Below are 16,344 nucleotides of genomic sequence, written 5' to 3' on the forward strand. Positions count from 1 at the left end.
GTCGGCCATTTTTATGTGTGATAACAGAACCTAAATCGAGGTAAGGCTAGGCCTAGCCTAGCAGCATTGGATAGGCTAATGTTTTCGGCACCTACGATATTTCTTCTCACGACCTATCGCAAAATCAACATGAAAAATTCATCCGCATTTATTTTTTGTGTGGAACACAAAAAATCAAATTTCAGTCTTATTTTACATTTTTTTCATTCTTAGGAATGTCTAAATTCATTTAAACTAGCAATTCCGTATTATATTTATAAATCTTTATCATTATACAAAAATTAGATTTTTCTTAAAAACTGAAATTTTGCCGGGAATGGGGCTTTAAAAAAAGGCCCCATACTTCACATTGTACAAATTTAAGCAAGGATATTCTGTAGGCCTATTATTACCTCCATGATTTAAGAAACATACAGTACAAGTAATTTCCCTATTTATCAGTGTATTACCTACAATATTAATATTTGTCAAATTCTCCAACAACAGGACATCAAACAAATCATGAAGTCAAACAGAAGTTCATTTGCATCACAATCATACTATCAAATATTTTAAATGCGGATGATACCTCAAAAACTAGCTCAAATTTGCGCAAAAAATCGTTAAGAAAATAGGTGCGCAGAATCGTAACTTACTGCATAGTGCATTGGTTATTTATTAAGATTAGGTCAAAGCCTAATTTTCGGCAAAATCAAAGAGGAAATCGGCCTTAAAAAATTTCTGAAATTTTTGTGTGGAGGATTATTCCCCGCACAGGCCTTACTACAGCCTGGCTTCACAATTTGTATAGCAAAATAAAATGGAACAAAAATAGTCAGTAAAAAGTTATTAATAATATGAACTGACCACTTCACAACCATGCTTTATAAATTACAGATTAATATTCAATTTTTTATGTGGATGATTGGAATCATGTGCGATCTAACGATGACAGACATCGTATCCATGTCCAGTCCCTCATGATGGTGTGACCGATAACAACAAATGGTGAACTACAATTGTCCTGTGGTTTCATCATCCATACCTTGTTGTTTATTTCAATACAATATATTGCTCTCTATTCAAAAGGTAGGCCTGGGATTTGATGGGTAAGATAGTTCAAGCCTATGTATAGACGAGCTGTAGACTGGTGGTAGAAATAACTTGGCAAAAGATAATACTGTACTATAAAGTGAAAAATTCGAACATAGAATGTAGTAATAGGCCTAGTAGGTAATCACACCACACGTGTCATCCCTAATCTATGACACACAGCATCTTAACTTGCATATCTAACTTCAAATATATTTCATTTACGAACAATTACACAAACATTTTGTACAACTTTAAGTATCACTATATTATAACAACTATCTGCCTATTAGTATTATAGTACATGCATGTCAGCTAGCTAGCTGACTACCTACCGATCCACACCACGCACTAACTGTCTTCAACCCCTACACAAGTGACAGATTTATTCTTCGAGACAAATCAGATCCGACTCGCTCGAAAAAGTCAACCATTTATTCCACTCAATCAAAAACAATCAAACCCACAAATCACAGCAACTACGATATAATGAACCGAAGCGAAGCTACCGTACCTTTCGCATGGCTGAAGTATTTAACGAAGGATATAAAACCATAGTAATACACGTTCCGTTTACGGACCAAGCTGAGAAGCTGTATTCTAGAATTGAGTCATTGTCTAAGGGCTTATCTATGTTCAGAGTAAGCACACCGAACCGGAAGAACATTCATTAACACAAACCATTTGTGTGCGCATGCTGGGATGAATTATTTCAATTATTTATGACGTCTAGACTGTTCCACTTACAAAATAGGTAGGCAAAAAAAAAATTAATAGTAATAATAATATATGAAGATTTCTTTACGATTATATGATTTCGATATAAAAAGTCAGATACGCACTTTACTTGCAAGTAAAGATCTGCCTTACTTAATTAAATATGAAGTTAGAAGTAAGTAAGTATGCACGAAAATCCCTTACCGCAATAGATTTGTTGGATTACCAATCAACAAACACAAAGAAACAATTTGATACCATAATTTTGCCAAAACGTCACAAACATGAAAGACATAGGCCTAATAAAAGACATGAATAAGAACAGCAAACATTCAATCATTTTTTTGAAACAGTTAAATGTTCTGAATGGAAAGAAATGAAATAACAAAAAAAAAAAAAGACCAACACGACAAAAAAAAAATAAAAATGAAAGAAGCATGGTTTGCTATTACAGACAAATAATGTATAATAGTCTCGTATTTTGTTATTTGCCTCTTCGATCTGTTTATACCTTTTTCTTTTCTAAAGTATTTCTTCTATCCAACTTGCGATTTTTTTCGCAGTTGTTTTCAAATGTACTGAGTATTCGGTACATTTCCACGTCAGGTAGGGCAAAAAAAAAATTACACCTATACATATTTCTTCTATATTATGATTTGTTGCTTAATTGTACTTTTTTTTTTTTAATTAGACCTGCTATATATAGTAATAGTATTGCGATATACAGTAGTATTATTTAGTAACAGCATTACACCATAAAGAAAGAAAATATTTCTCTATGATTACACATAATACCAGTGACCCCAAGAGGTTGAGTAGCACATGTACTAGTTATCAGTTAGATCAAAGAGCATACTCTTTGGTTGGTAATGTGAGGTATGAAATAAAACCTGCCAGAAACTGGAGCATTAATTGTTGTGTGCCTAGTTATTATATTTAGTCTGCGTACATGATACCCTGTTGTAGTACACGGTATTACACTATATTTGTACTGTTTTTGTTCAGATGGAACATCTTTCTGTGTCATGGTCTTTAGTTGTTTTAAAATCAGTACCGGTACATCCCATCAAAATAATGAAATAGGATTTTGCTCCGTATTTACTACTCTCTGAGAGTGATAGGCCTATCATGTTTTTATATATATAATTGTCAATACTATTGTTCCCCTTTAGTTCTTTATTATATTTGTGTATGTCTAAAATAATAATAATAATAATTCTGGATTTATATAGCGCCTCACGTTGACACAACCTCGAGGCGCTAAAACATTTGCTTACAATAAAACCATTCTTTTTGCATTCGTATACAGTACTGTTATGGCATATATTATTTGTAGGAAAATGTACCTATCTACATGATTTTTTTTCCGTTTCATATAATACGGAAATTTATTTACGACACTTACAATCACTTGTACACCATCTCGTACATACAAAATAAATTTCTCACTCCCCCATATTGAAAATGAAAACTTCCTATCATTCGCGAATTTGCTTCAACCAACCAAAATAATTCATAGTCACTGAAGCGTGATAAGGCGTGAATCGCTGTGTATTTTAAGCGTTGATTCGCTCTGATGAGCAGGAATTAGATACACACGCGCTACGCGTGTGACTTTTTGATGTTGCCCCAACAATATCCAAAGCCATGGTTACGCACCTTATTTCATTCTTTTGTGGCACATCATCAGAGAATGAATCACAACGTCCCACAGTGGTCTTTTACGTAAAATTGTTATTTTTTGATATAGAAAGATATTAGCCATCATGGCCTAACAAGCAAAAGGTGAGTTTAAGTCGCCCTCAGACAAGAAGGACCAGAGACCAAACGTAGTACACAGCCTAGGCCCTAGATTTAGCTCTAGCCTAGGTCCCGGACTCGTGGGCATAAAACCATGTTGGAGGAGTCATTTTCTTGTTCTTTCTCCCTGCATGTTTTTTGTGGAAGGTCTGTGGTCAGACTCAGATACCGCGGGACACTGTATACAACAAGTCGAGTCCGCTTTGTTAAAAGGGGATTTCCCGGACTCATTGACCAGAAGTAGATCACAACAATCAGTATGTTTAATGTCTACATCAAATTTGTACAGGCCTGCTATTACTATTATCCTATTATTAGATTTTCTTTTATTATTTGACTTATTCGACTGGTTCATTTCGTTGAGTACGAATTTTCGTTAAGTATTATTTTCATTCGACTGGTTCGTTAAATAGACTTCGTTGACAAAGAAAATTAATGTAAACCCAAAAAAATACATGGCCGATTGATGAGTTTATAAACAACATTTGCGTTAATATAATTTAGATTAAATTTCATAAAATAAAAATTATAATATTTACCCACATGGAGTCAAAAAATAATTGTAGGCTAACAGAATTAAAAAAACTGGATGAAAATATTTTTTTTACGAAAAACACATACTACCACAAGTTGAAGCAATCTTGATTACGTGTATCGCGGTAACTATACAGCCATTTTGTTTTGTCGAGTATTTACCAGTTTTCTATTCGACTGGTCGTCTTCGTTGAGTAGGATTTTACGACTGCGCAGGTGGGCGTGGTTTAACGAAGAATGACCAGTCGCATGTGGCCATTGTTTTATGGTAGACCACAGTGTCCCCTGACTAATTGTTTATTGATTGGTGAATTCATTTGATTGGTGAATTCATTTGATTGGTCAATTCATTTGGTTGGTCAAATTGGTTTGATTGATTGCTTTGCTAATTGACTGATTAAGCTACCATAAACCTCAAATCCAGGGCTTCTTTTTATTTTTGGCGAACTTCAGATGGGCTAAGCCCATTGGGCTTCTAATCAAGGTTTTACGGTTTTTTACTGATTGATTGGTTAATCTGGGTGTTTGATGATTGATTGATTGACAACTGATCAACTAATTGGCTACTAATTTATAGGTAGATCAGTTCTGTTAAATATTTGTTTGATTTTCTTAATTGACCGTACCAGTTAACTGTTGATTTATTGAGTGATCAATTGATATAGTTAGTCAGTTTGTTGGGTCAATTCCTGGGTCAGTCTTGTTAATTGATTGATTAATGATTGATTGGTTTGTTGGTTAGATTGTCAAAATTCATTGGAAAATCATATCGATTGACTAAATGGAATGCTTATTACAATTTTTTTTTAATTTAAATTTTGCATGAATATATGAAGATGTCGAATAAAGAGGAGATGAATGTCCAGAAAGTAGGAAGCTACCATTTTGAAGTTGATAAAGACGTCAGAGAGATCTTTCAAAGCATTGATCTCGAACAAAGACGAAGAATCCAAGAAAATGCGCAAACACAACTTGCAGTAATACATGATAGAGTTAAAAAGGTAATTTTGATAACGCAATTAATTATTTGGCAGAAAAACAATAGGCTTTAGTTTTGGCTTTAGTGAAAACTATAAATAAGTGTAGCTATATGTTATAGTTGTTTTTTCTAACCCTTGTTAATGATAAACACAATTATATTATTGCTTTGATAACATGGCCGGCGGAAGCGGGGGGCCCCGGGCCCCCCCACTTTTTGGCGAAAAATATATAATGTCTGGAGATTTTTGTATGATCGGAAATGCAAAAAAAGAAGGAGGGAAGAAGGAGGAGAAGGATGGGAAACAGAATGTTTATCCAATACCCGACCGAGTTACATTTTCTTGCAATTCATATTGGCGGATCTGGGGGAGGGGGGTCATTGGTCCTTACCCCTCCCTTGGGCAACAAAAAAAGGGCAAAAAGAAAAGAATTCTAGACCTACTTTTTCAGGACCCGTGAGCTGATTTCTTTTTTTTTCTTTTTTTTTTTTTTTGCTATTAGAAAATTCGAATTTTGAAGAACATAAAATTCATTAAAACAATTATGTCGGGAAAGCTCAATTCCCGCCATCTAGGAATCAAAATTTTCCCTGGGGAGAACCCCCGGACCACCCTTTCTTTTGGGATTGATCGATTCATGGAAAAAAGAATACGCATGCAACTACTCATTTGTTTATGTATGTATACACACATAAAATAAAAAATGAGAAAAATTTACCTGACCTATTTCAAGAGGGGAAAACCCTCAAAAAAATTTGAAGAGCTTTAAAAGTCATTAAAAGACATTTTAGAAGTCAGGAAAGCTCATCTCCCGCCATCTAGAAATCGAAATATTTCCGGGGGAAACCCGGACCACCTTTATCTTTGGAGTTCATTGATTAATTGAATCATTTTCAAGGGGTGGGGGAACCTTGAATTTTGAAGAATTTAAAAGTCATTAAAAGACACCACAGAAGTCGGAAAAGCTCATTTCCCGCCACCTAGGAATCAAAATTTTCCCGGGGAAGAACCACAGGACCTCCCCCCCCCCTTTCTTTTTGGGATTTATTGATTCATGGAAAAACTACGTATGCAACTTATTCAATCTTTTTTTATGTATGTATACACACATAAGGCCTAATTACTGTAATAACAATGGGAAAAAATTATCTGTGTTCACCTCTTGAAAATTATTATGATGAATTAATGAACCCAGAGAAAGGGAGGTTCGGAAAATGTTGATTTCTAAATGGTGGACAAGTATTTTTTAATGACAAGGAGAAAATATCTATCTGTGGAAAATCTTTCCCCATTGAATGCCCTTTTCACCCGGGAAAGTGCCTGAAAATCTCAAATTTTAAATCGCATATTTTGTTGAGGTAGGCCAGTTTCCTCTAAAAAATTGCACAGTTTTTGATCAATTCTGACGAAATTAGAATTAAAAAAACAAAAATTTTTCGCGCACTTCGCATGCATTTTTTGATGTTAAAGCTTCTGCTTGCTTTCCTTTGCCTTCTAAGTTATAACACATAGTCCCAAACTCAAGAAAGAAAATTTAAGATAGATCGTTTTACCTAAAAGAAGGGCCTCAATGTGTAATGATGTTGAAAGAATATGTTTGTAATAAATAAAGCCATAAGGAAAATGCTTATATTCAGTTTAAAAAACCAGTGTGGCCATATTTAACATAGGAGCATTTCTTGTTGAGGTAGGCCAATTTCCTCTAAAAATTACACATTTTAGGGAGTTTTGATCAATTCCGATGAAATTAGAATTAAAAAAACACAATTTTTTTTCTGCTTGCTCTCCTTTGCCTTTAAGTTATAACACATAGTCCCAAACTCAAGAAAGAAAATTTAAGATAGATCGTTTTACCTAAAAGAAGGGCCTCAATGTGTAATGATGTTGAAAGAATATGTTTGTAATAAATAAAGCCATAAGGAAAATGCTTATATTCAGTTTAAAAAACCAGTGTGGCCATATATAACATAGGAGCATTTCTTGTTGAGGTAGGCCAATTTCCTTTAAAAATTGCACATTTTAGGGAGTTTTGATCAATTCCGACAAAATTAGAATTAAAAACACAAAAATTTTTCGCGCGCTGCGCACGCATTTCTTTGACTTACAGCTTGTGCTTGCCCTCCTTTGCCTTCCAAGTTATTTTAAAACATAATAGTCCCAAACCCAAGAAAGAGAATTTGAGATAATCGTTTTACCTAAAAGAAGGGTCTCAATGTGTTACGATGGTGAAAGAATAGGCCTATGATTGTAATAAATAAAACCACGATGAAAATGCTTATATTTAGTTTCAAACACACGTGTGTGGCCTATATTAATAATAAATTAAGCCCTGGGTGGTGTGTGGTGGGGTATCACACCAAGCATCTAGATGAAGTCATAAATTACTAACCGGGAAAATTATTACCTTTGCCGCCCCCCCCCCCCATCCCAAGACCCCTGTTACGCGCCTGCTTATAAGTGGGGCCTCCCCCACTTTGAAAAACGTTCGCCGGCCCTGGATAAAATTTGATTTTGATGAAAGATGATGATAATGATGCTGGTGATGATGATAATGGTATGTGTAATGATGACAACAATTATGATGTAGTGATGGTGATAATAATATGGTGGTGTTGATAATTAGTTGAATATGATGGTGATGAACGTTAAGATGATGATATGATGATTAAAAGATAAGATGATGATGGAGTTGGTAATATGATGAACATCATGATGAGTAGGAAGAACAATGATGATGATGATTGATGTTTGATAATGACAAAGATGACAGTAATTGATGATGGTGATGATGACATTTATGATGATCTGATATTTGATGGTGATAATATGATTCATTTTTTTATATTTATGTTAATTTTTGTCTTTCAGGCTCTTGCTCATTATGGTATCAATACCAACATTCTTGCCACACCATCTGAAGTGAGTCATAATTTCAATTATTTAATCTGTAACAACATTTGGCTTTACTGTATATTATCACAATGGTTGTGGCTCGGTCTTCCGACCTAGAGGTTGGCAAGACCAGTGCCACCGAGAGGGTGCAGGGGGAAAGATCCTTGGGGCCCAAGCTTATCAGGGGCCCATAGAAATTGCAGGTAGCATTGTTTTTTTTTTCAATATATTTTTAAAGGCCCCTCCAGATTGACAGAAAAAAAAACAAAACAATTGTTTTCCCTTTGGCACAATCTTTCTCGCACTTCGCGCTTGTAACTTGGGGAACCACACCAACCCTTGCCCCTGTTACAATTTTCCCCTCTTGGCAGCCCTGGGCAAAACACGTTATCAACGTTTTTCCTCTCTCTACCCAAGAGTTACAATTTTCTCCTATTGGTGCCTGCCCTGGGCAAAACACGTTATCAACGTTTTTCCTCTCTCTACCCAAGAGTTACAATTTTCTCCTATTGGCTGCCCTGGGCAAAACACGTTATTTGCGTTTTTCCTCTCTCTACCCAAAAGTAGATGTGGGTACTGGCAAACGCTGGGAAGGTAAACATACTCGTTGTCAGGGGGACTGACAATCCCCCACAACATTGAAAAGTAGCCAAAGAAAGAAAGATTGGTAGAGCATTTGGTTTCGACTATACCTTAGCTCATTCCCACTGATCTGTATGGAGAGTAGGCCTTAGTGTCCCATAAGGATTAAAGCAGCTTCATTATATTGTTATTTGATTTCACAGATTGCAATGGAGGAACTTCGTCAGAGGAGACCACCCGGATTCAACACAAAACAGAAACGAGAAGAAGTATGTTAATAAAAAAATACACAGTAGGTTTTGTGTTTCTCTGGTGATGGACATTTTGAGGTTGGGTGAACTTTAAATAATAAGAGTGGATTTTAAGGATGGGCAAAGGGGATAATAAAGGTGGGTGGAGGGTGCAGCCATGAAATTAGCTTAAGACTGGGTGGAAAACTTCAAGACTGGGGCAGTGGTGGCGCCAGAGGGGGGCTGGGGTGCTATAGCCCCTCATAGGGGAAGCCCCGTCAGTAGAGAATTCAAATGTCCCTCCCCCCGTTTGAAAAAATCTGGATCCGCCCCTGTTCAATGGGACTAATTAAAATGGTTTACGTTCTACTCGTTCTACTGTGAAAAATGCTCGTTTGAATATACTCATGATGCTTGGAATACATCTTGATCGGGGAATTTTTCAGGCAAAAATTCCAAAATTTATAACTTCACTTTGAATTAAAAGCTTGTACTGTGACGTTCCCGGTGACATTGTGCTTTCTTAATTTATCGTAGTATAATGTCACAAATTGGTGACCTTACAATGTACAGTAAGACATTATTCTTATTTGTAATTTTGTTTTTTAAAAATCACAATCACAAGGATTATAAAAAACCTTTTCGCCATGATGGGAGGATAGTAGTGTACTGTAATACGTTAATTTTTTTTTTATAATATAAAATGCAAAACGGATTTGAAAATAAGTACATTGCTTACTCTTTGTTTCTCGTTGTTTTATTCAAAAATATTTGGTTTGGAAGTTAGTTTCGACATTAAAAAACATACAAGTCATATTACGGTAGCTTGATGCCTATCAAATAACTATTAAAAATTAAACGACACAACAGTGGTTACATCGTTGTAACAATGGTTACTGAATTATTGCAACAGTGGTTGATTTCTGTTACAATAGTGGTTAATGTTACAACAGTAGTTGATTTTTGTTACAACAGTGGTTAATGTTACATTAGTGGTTGAATCTCCGGGGTGATGATTGTGACAAAACCAATCAAAGTATAGTGACCCAGGTCTTCAATCACAAGTATTTTGATGATGGTAATGATGATACACTAATAAATGAAGTGAGAGCATAATATTAATCTGCATTTTTTCTAAAAATTCAGATGTTACATAAGCGTACAATCTTGGACACTATCCACGAGTATGGTCAGACCTGTCTACGTCGAGAAATGCTGATAGATGAGTTTAGTGACTGGATGTATGATGTACAGACAACTGTGGTAATTGTCTATCTGTTCCATTCATTTTGATAGTCTTTTAGATACTACATCAATATAATGACAATAATAACTAGAACAGTCACTCCATAGAGTCATACCTCTGCCCTGTACCTGAATACCGAACAATACGCAGGCCGTATGTAAAAGTCCCATCCTGGGCTTTTGCCCAAGGAAAGGCTACTACATAAAATTGGGAATAAAGTAGGGGATGGGCTTATTATACCCAAGGTTGGCCTATACCTGAGGAACTACTGTATAATTATTTATTTATTTATTATTTATTATTTTCCCGTAATGATGTTTTTGTGTTGTCTTGATGTTTCGTACAGTACTCTCTTAAAAGAATCTGTAGTGTACAAAAAACAATTTCTATGTATTTTTAATGTATATTGGACAAAATAAATGCTGTGGATAGCAGCGCATTCATTATACAAATAATGATTGTTTATGAGTGCAATGGGAAGGATATGTTCATGAGTTGAAAGATTGACTTCCATTTAACAAGACAGAGCAAAGTGAAAAAAAAATATGGTCTACCTTTCTTCTGAATGGAACAGTTCATATTCTTTGAACCAATGAAAACATTGTATAAGGAAACATAAAATTCACAGATGGAACTAAATTTTCATGATAAGTGACGAAATGGTGTCAGTAGCCAATGTCACATGATACAAAATCCACCAATCAAATGACAAAGATATATTTAGGTGTGTTATAAATTATAATCATTATCATCATCATTATTATTATATAATAATAATAATAATAATAATAATTATTATTATTATTATAAATTATAATCATTATCATCATCATTATTATATAATAATAATAATAATTATTATTATTATTATTATTGTTACTTTAATATATATTTTTTCATTCATATGATAATGTATTAAAATTGTTTGATTTTTTTAAAAATATTTTTGCAGGAAAAAATAATCGTTAGTGATGAAGAAATAATAAAGAAGAATAATGAAGTAACATTAATGGAAAGAAGTATTATGTAAGAAGTAATATACTACTGTATATTCTGACATATAAGACAAGTCTTTAAATAGCAAATTGCGATCGAAAACAGCGGGTCATCTTTATACGGAAAACATTCAAACTTTTTGATTTTTAAAATCATGTTTGGCTTATGTGTGATTCATCTGTAATGCGCAAATTTACTAGAGAAATGAAGCCTGACCTTCGACTTAATATGGTAATTAGAATGCTAAATGCAGGCTTGGTCCCAGTGGATGGTATCGAAAATCTTGTCAAACTCGGGGTTCGTCTTATACACGGATCGCCTTATATGCAAGAATATACAGTACATTTTAAAAATATGTTTATCTCAAGTGATTAAGAAATTATAGGTACAGTATTTTGAAATAATCTACTTTGTAGTTTCAACTGTGCATGCCCATATCAAAGGTCAATCGACATTAACAAGCGGCCCCACCACAGTTAGAGCTGATGTGAGCAAATTTCATAAATGAATGGGAATAAAAAAAATTAAATATCTTTGATTGATTCATGAGAAAATCAGACTATTTACATAACAAATTCACACATCGTTTATTTTTGAGTAAATGCAAGCCCACAGTCCGTTTTTTAGACGTGGTCCGAGGATTGAGAATTCCCACAGCCATTACCATAATGTTGTGGTAGTTTGTGGATGCCGCACACTTTGACCCTCTTTAAATTTTCGTGCAGTGTTGCTGTGAACGACCATAAGAAACATGTCAAGAAAATTGTAGAGAAGTTCAAAGTACTTAGCAGAGAAATGTTTGAGACTATGAATGAACTAGCCACGATGGAACATGAAGAGTAAGTAAAATTAAGTTTATATAATTAAGAAAATATAATTGATAGAATACTGTAATTCATACCCTGTATAATTGTGTTTTACTCTTTGAAGTTCCAAAAATATATTTATATCATAAATAAAATATAATAATAAAGTATTTAACATGTATGTTTTATTGAGTTTTGCCAATAAAAGTTTTTAAACTCTGACATGTATGATGTCTATAATTTACATCAATTATTACAAGAGATGCTATATTAAATTCGTTAAATCGTCCTTCAAGTTATTTCTACACATTTGAGACATGATCTACACACATACTGTGACGATTTGGAATGGTCTGCCTAATTCTCTCAGATCTTGTGCTTCGGTTAGGCAGTTCAAAGGCCATCTTAAAACACCTTTTTCAATAGTTCTCTCACCTTTCTCAATCGTATTTGTTTATTGTTTTGTTTGTTTTCTTATTTTTCTACTGCTTAATTGCATTAGTCAAGTTAGCTCAATTTGCATGGGTTTGGTTCTATGCCTGTCTCTTATACACATCTAGATGTGTATAAGAGACAGGCGCTGGACATCTGGATCTGCCCCTGCAAGCTTTACTCTGGGGAGATGTTTTTGATTTATTGTGGAGAGTCGCTTACAGCACTTCGTAACTGAAAAGAAAGGCCCTATACAAGTAACAAGTAACAAAATTAACACATTCTAACAGTTAGCAACTTATCAACTTGTGATCAATTGTAAAATTTGTAAAATTAAAGAAAATTATATAAAAAAAATTCCAAGCTTATTATACTTAATATTGCAATTCATTTTCAATTGGCTGCTATTATAATTTATTATTATTGATTGTGATTGATTATTATATTCCTTGTTTTCTGTTTTTACATTGTCCCTTTCAGTTTTTACATTAATCATACTGAAGATAAATATATCTGTTTCTTGTGAAATTGATTTTTTGTGATGTTTCTTGTCTGTTTTTTTTTGTGATGTTTCTTGCCTGATCAGCCCATCTATTAGAAAGCTGTAAATATTTGAGTAAATAAATACATATTGTATTTTAAAAGATAACATTGTTGAAAAAGAAAAGAAAAACATAAATAAATTCATGATAGGTATGAAATTTGTAACCATCATTGCTGTAATGATAAATTGTAATTTCTGACTTAAGATTTTGAATTGATTATGATCAGGGTTTGTCTAATTTTGATGTATTCCTAGGGTTGAACCAGAAACTGTAGATCTGACAGAGGCGGTCAGTGCGACAACGCGTAGAAGAAACGCGGTCAGGTCAAGGGCTAAGGATAATAAGGACCCATTAAATGGTAGGTCACATAGGCAAGGGGATCACTGCTATTAAAAACCATTTTTACTATTTCCAGGCATTTATAAGTGCCTGTTTCAAAGATTTGCTCCAAACATGGGCTGAGGTGAATTGGGACCCCTGTCAAGAAAATTCCTCTCAGAACTTTTTACTGTCTATCGGGGACCTTGGACCGTTTGTCAGAAAATTGTCAGTGCCCAACTGTTAAGTCAAAATAGTGGTAAGTTGAACCAATGTGGATTTAGGCGGTGAAGCAGAGAGCAATCTCTGTTTCTGCTCTTTACAAATGTCACGGTCACCCCAGCATCTGAAATCAAGATTTAAAAAAACGAAATTTAGCAGAAAACTAAAGCACTGTTTTGAATTGCAAGATATATTTTTTTGGAATAAATAATAATATTAATTACTGTATAATAATAATAATGATAATTATAATAATAATAATAATAGTAATAATAATATGGAATGATCATAAAGATAATACTTAAAATAATAATAATAATAATAGTAAGGATAATGATGTTTATCATGAAATTAATAATAATAATGATAATGATGATGAAATGATGTGGTAAATGAAAAAAAGTAATTAGAATCTTACCAATGATGGTTTATATTAGAGTAAAGCAGGGGTGGGCATAAAAATTGGTCGGAGGGCCAAAGTGAATTTTTGATTTAACACAAAGGGCTGCATCCAAACTTTGATGTTTCCAGTGTGCTTCCCAAAACCTCCAAGCACTGCTTTTACATTACTTTATTCTCAGTTTTAATGTTGCTTTTTACATAGGGCTTTTAATTCATTTTCGCAGACCGCAAAAAATTGCTGTAGGGCCGCACTTTGACCACCTGTGGAGTTTATTTTTAAATAAATTAATTAGAATTTGATATTTGTCACACTTGATTAATTAGTTTTTAATTGCAATATAAATATTTCTTAATGTTATTGATTTTATTTTAGAAAAAGCGTTGATGGCTGATGCTGCTAATTGGAAAGCTGCGTCAGTTGAAGTTAAGAAAGCGTTAGAAGAGGCGGGGCGAATGGCCAAGACAAATAACGACAGAAATAGTAAGTAGGGTAACAGGTCAGATGGCCAGGTCACATGGTCAGAAAAAAAGTGTCCATTGACCATGAAAAATATTGACAAATGGTATGCTTTAAACTGACAGGCATTTTTATTTTAACATGGTTTTTTTTTTATTTCAGTGTGTCGGAATGCTTTAAAGCAGTTCAATTTCATGTGTGTTGCAATGGAGAGACGAAACCAAGAGAACTGTGTTCTTAGTCAAAACATTTTGGAGCTTGAAGTATGAAACAAATTGATTTGCAGAACCAATAACAACATATTTCTAAAAAGCATAACATGAATTATCCATAATACTACTAATTCTAATCATAATGAAGAAACAATTTAATTAATGGAGAAATAATTTATTTACCATTCATTCAGAAGTCTTCAAAAATTACGAGTGTCAATGGATTAACATTTCATAAAAAAATCTATTTAAGGTCAATGTTAACCATCTCAATAAAGCAACTGAGCGAGCTGATGAAGAACTAAAGAAGAAGACACTACGGCTGGAGTCGATGGAGAAGTTCACTGAGAAACAAAATCAGAAGATTGTAAGCAATTGTATTTGTGTAATAGCTTCAGTGTGACAGAAAAAAGTTTTGAAATAAAAGCCCACTTTGAGAAATTTTGTAAGTTTGTAAAGAGGGAGGCACTTGGGCTTGCATTTATGTATGTATTAAGTTTTTGCAAGTAGACATTTTTATATAGATATATGTATATGTATATATAAATACTTTTATATTAATAATATTAATTTTGGATGATAGAAAAAAATGTGAGCCCAAATATCTGAAAACCTTGCTATTTAGATCAAAGCGTGTGGGAGGTGATGGCCTATCTAAATATGCTATAACACAATTTCTCTCAACATGAAAGTACAGTACAAAAGATTAAAATACATAATAATTGTAACTCCATATATATCAGCCTATTGGCTGACAAGATTGCATTTACATTTACTCTAATATTTTATTGCTGTTACAGATACACAAATGTATAATAGATACATTATTTACATATATTGAGGGATATAGCTAATAAATTTCTTTCTTGACAACTCATCAATATTGCTCATTGAAATTCGGAAGTATTTGCATTTTTTATAATAATGGAATGATGTATATGGTATATATTGAAATCTAATTTAACTAGATAGTGTCAGGGGAATAGAGTCTGCCTCATGACTTTATTTTATATGTTTTATATGACGATAAATATTTCTTTTCTCTCAGAGGAACAATATGAGTTTCTCTTCAAGGTATACCACATTTGGCTTCATTTTATTTATTTTATTTATATTTCTTTGGTTGGGATGGGGTGGCGTTTGGATGTGGGCGAACCATCTGTTACTTCCATTAAACCATACTTTCCCGAAATAATCCGCTTGATATACTTGGACTGTTTCATTTTTTTACAGGCTGAACTGAAGCAAAAATTAAAGGAATTAAAGGAAAGTTACGAAAAAGTCCTTGCAGCTTTAAAAAAGGCACAAGAAAAGGAGAAACAGTTACTAAATGAGGGGGAAAAGGCTAACGATCAGAAAGGTAAGACTTTTATTGTATGCAAAGCTGGGTACTCACTATAAGTGACGGCAACGTGACGACGGACGCACGCGATGGCGCGGAACCAACGGATTGCTTTTTTAATGAGGATCTGTTCAGACTGCCACTGACAATCACCAGACTGCGTTACGTCGTCTATCGCTCATCGGAGGCACAGGTGGATTCGTTGTGCGACGGTTGTACAACACAGTGAGTGCTTGACTTTAGAGATATTGCTCTTGTAATACATACCTTGCTATCCAGGATTCCACTGAGCTTGCACAAACAGCTTTCTGTATTCTTTAAGTGTAAATCTGAAAAATTATTTATATGGTGAACCATACATTTATACATGTCCCCTTGAATATCCATACCTACAAGTACTTATGTTTTTGATATTAAAAGTTTATTTAGATACTGTTTACATTTTTAATGGTGATCATTAGAAATTTTACAAACAAAAGAAAAACAATAACAAAAAAATCCTGCAAATTTTTTAAATATTATGATATTAATATTATCATAACAAATTAATTAAACTTCTG

The 16,344-nt window shown here is 33.7% G+C and overlaps 2 protein-coding genes across 6 annotated transcripts in view; one reads left to right on the forward strand and one right to left on the reverse strand.

The window, feature by feature from the left end:
• LOC117100939 overlaps nt 1-1,737 on the reverse strand; it is a 26,059-nt gene extending 24,322 nt beyond the window's left edge. The window contains exon 1 of one of the 2 annotated variants that reach the window (XM_033240781.1): nt 1,586-1,737. The gene's annotated coding sequence lies outside the window, so the exon portion shown is untranslated. Of the gene's footprint in view, nt 1-1,406; nt 1,561-1,585 lie in introns of those variants that run through there. The other variant, XM_033240782.1, reaches the window with a different exon arrangement.
• Nucleotides 1,738-3,340: 1,603 nt separating this feature from the next.
• The window catches only part of LOC117100941 (myosin-7-like), a 31,169-nt gene continuing 18,165 nt past the window's right edge, over nt 3,341-16,344 (forward strand). For 3 of the 4 annotated variants that reach the window (XM_033240784.1, XM_033240785.1, XM_033240786.1), the window contains exons 1-12: nt 3,341-3,573; nt 4,959-5,123; nt 7,971-8,021; nt 8,780-8,845; nt 9,953-10,069; nt 11,005-11,078; nt 11,774-11,887; nt 13,086-13,189; nt 14,147-14,254; nt 14,393-14,493; nt 14,696-14,809; nt 15,676-15,802. In XM_033240784.1, the coding sequence (XP_033096675.1) occupies nt 4,959-5,123; nt 7,971-8,021; nt 8,780-8,845; nt 9,953-10,069; nt 11,005-11,078; nt 11,774-11,887; nt 13,086-13,189; nt 14,147-14,254; nt 14,393-14,493; nt 14,696-14,809; nt 15,676-15,802 (1,141 nt within the window). In that variant the 5' untranslated portion in view covers nt 3,341-3,573. Of the gene's footprint in view, nt 3,574-4,958; nt 5,124-7,970; nt 8,022-8,779; nt 8,869-9,952; nt 10,070-11,004; nt 11,079-11,773; nt 11,888-13,085; nt 13,190-14,146; nt 14,255-14,392; nt 14,494-14,695; nt 14,810-15,675; nt 15,803-16,344 lie in introns of those variants that run through there. The other variant, XM_033240787.1, reaches the window with a different exon arrangement.

This window comes from Anneissia japonica, unplaced genomic scaffold, assembly GCF_011630105.1.
Source record: "Anneissia japonica isolate Jap-2015-1 unplaced genomic scaffold, ASM1163010v1 scaffold287793_len260017_cov185, whole genome shotgun sequence".
NCBI classification, from domain to species: Eukaryota; Metazoa; Echinodermata; class Crinoidea; order Comatulida; family Comatulidae; genus Anneissia; species Anneissia japonica.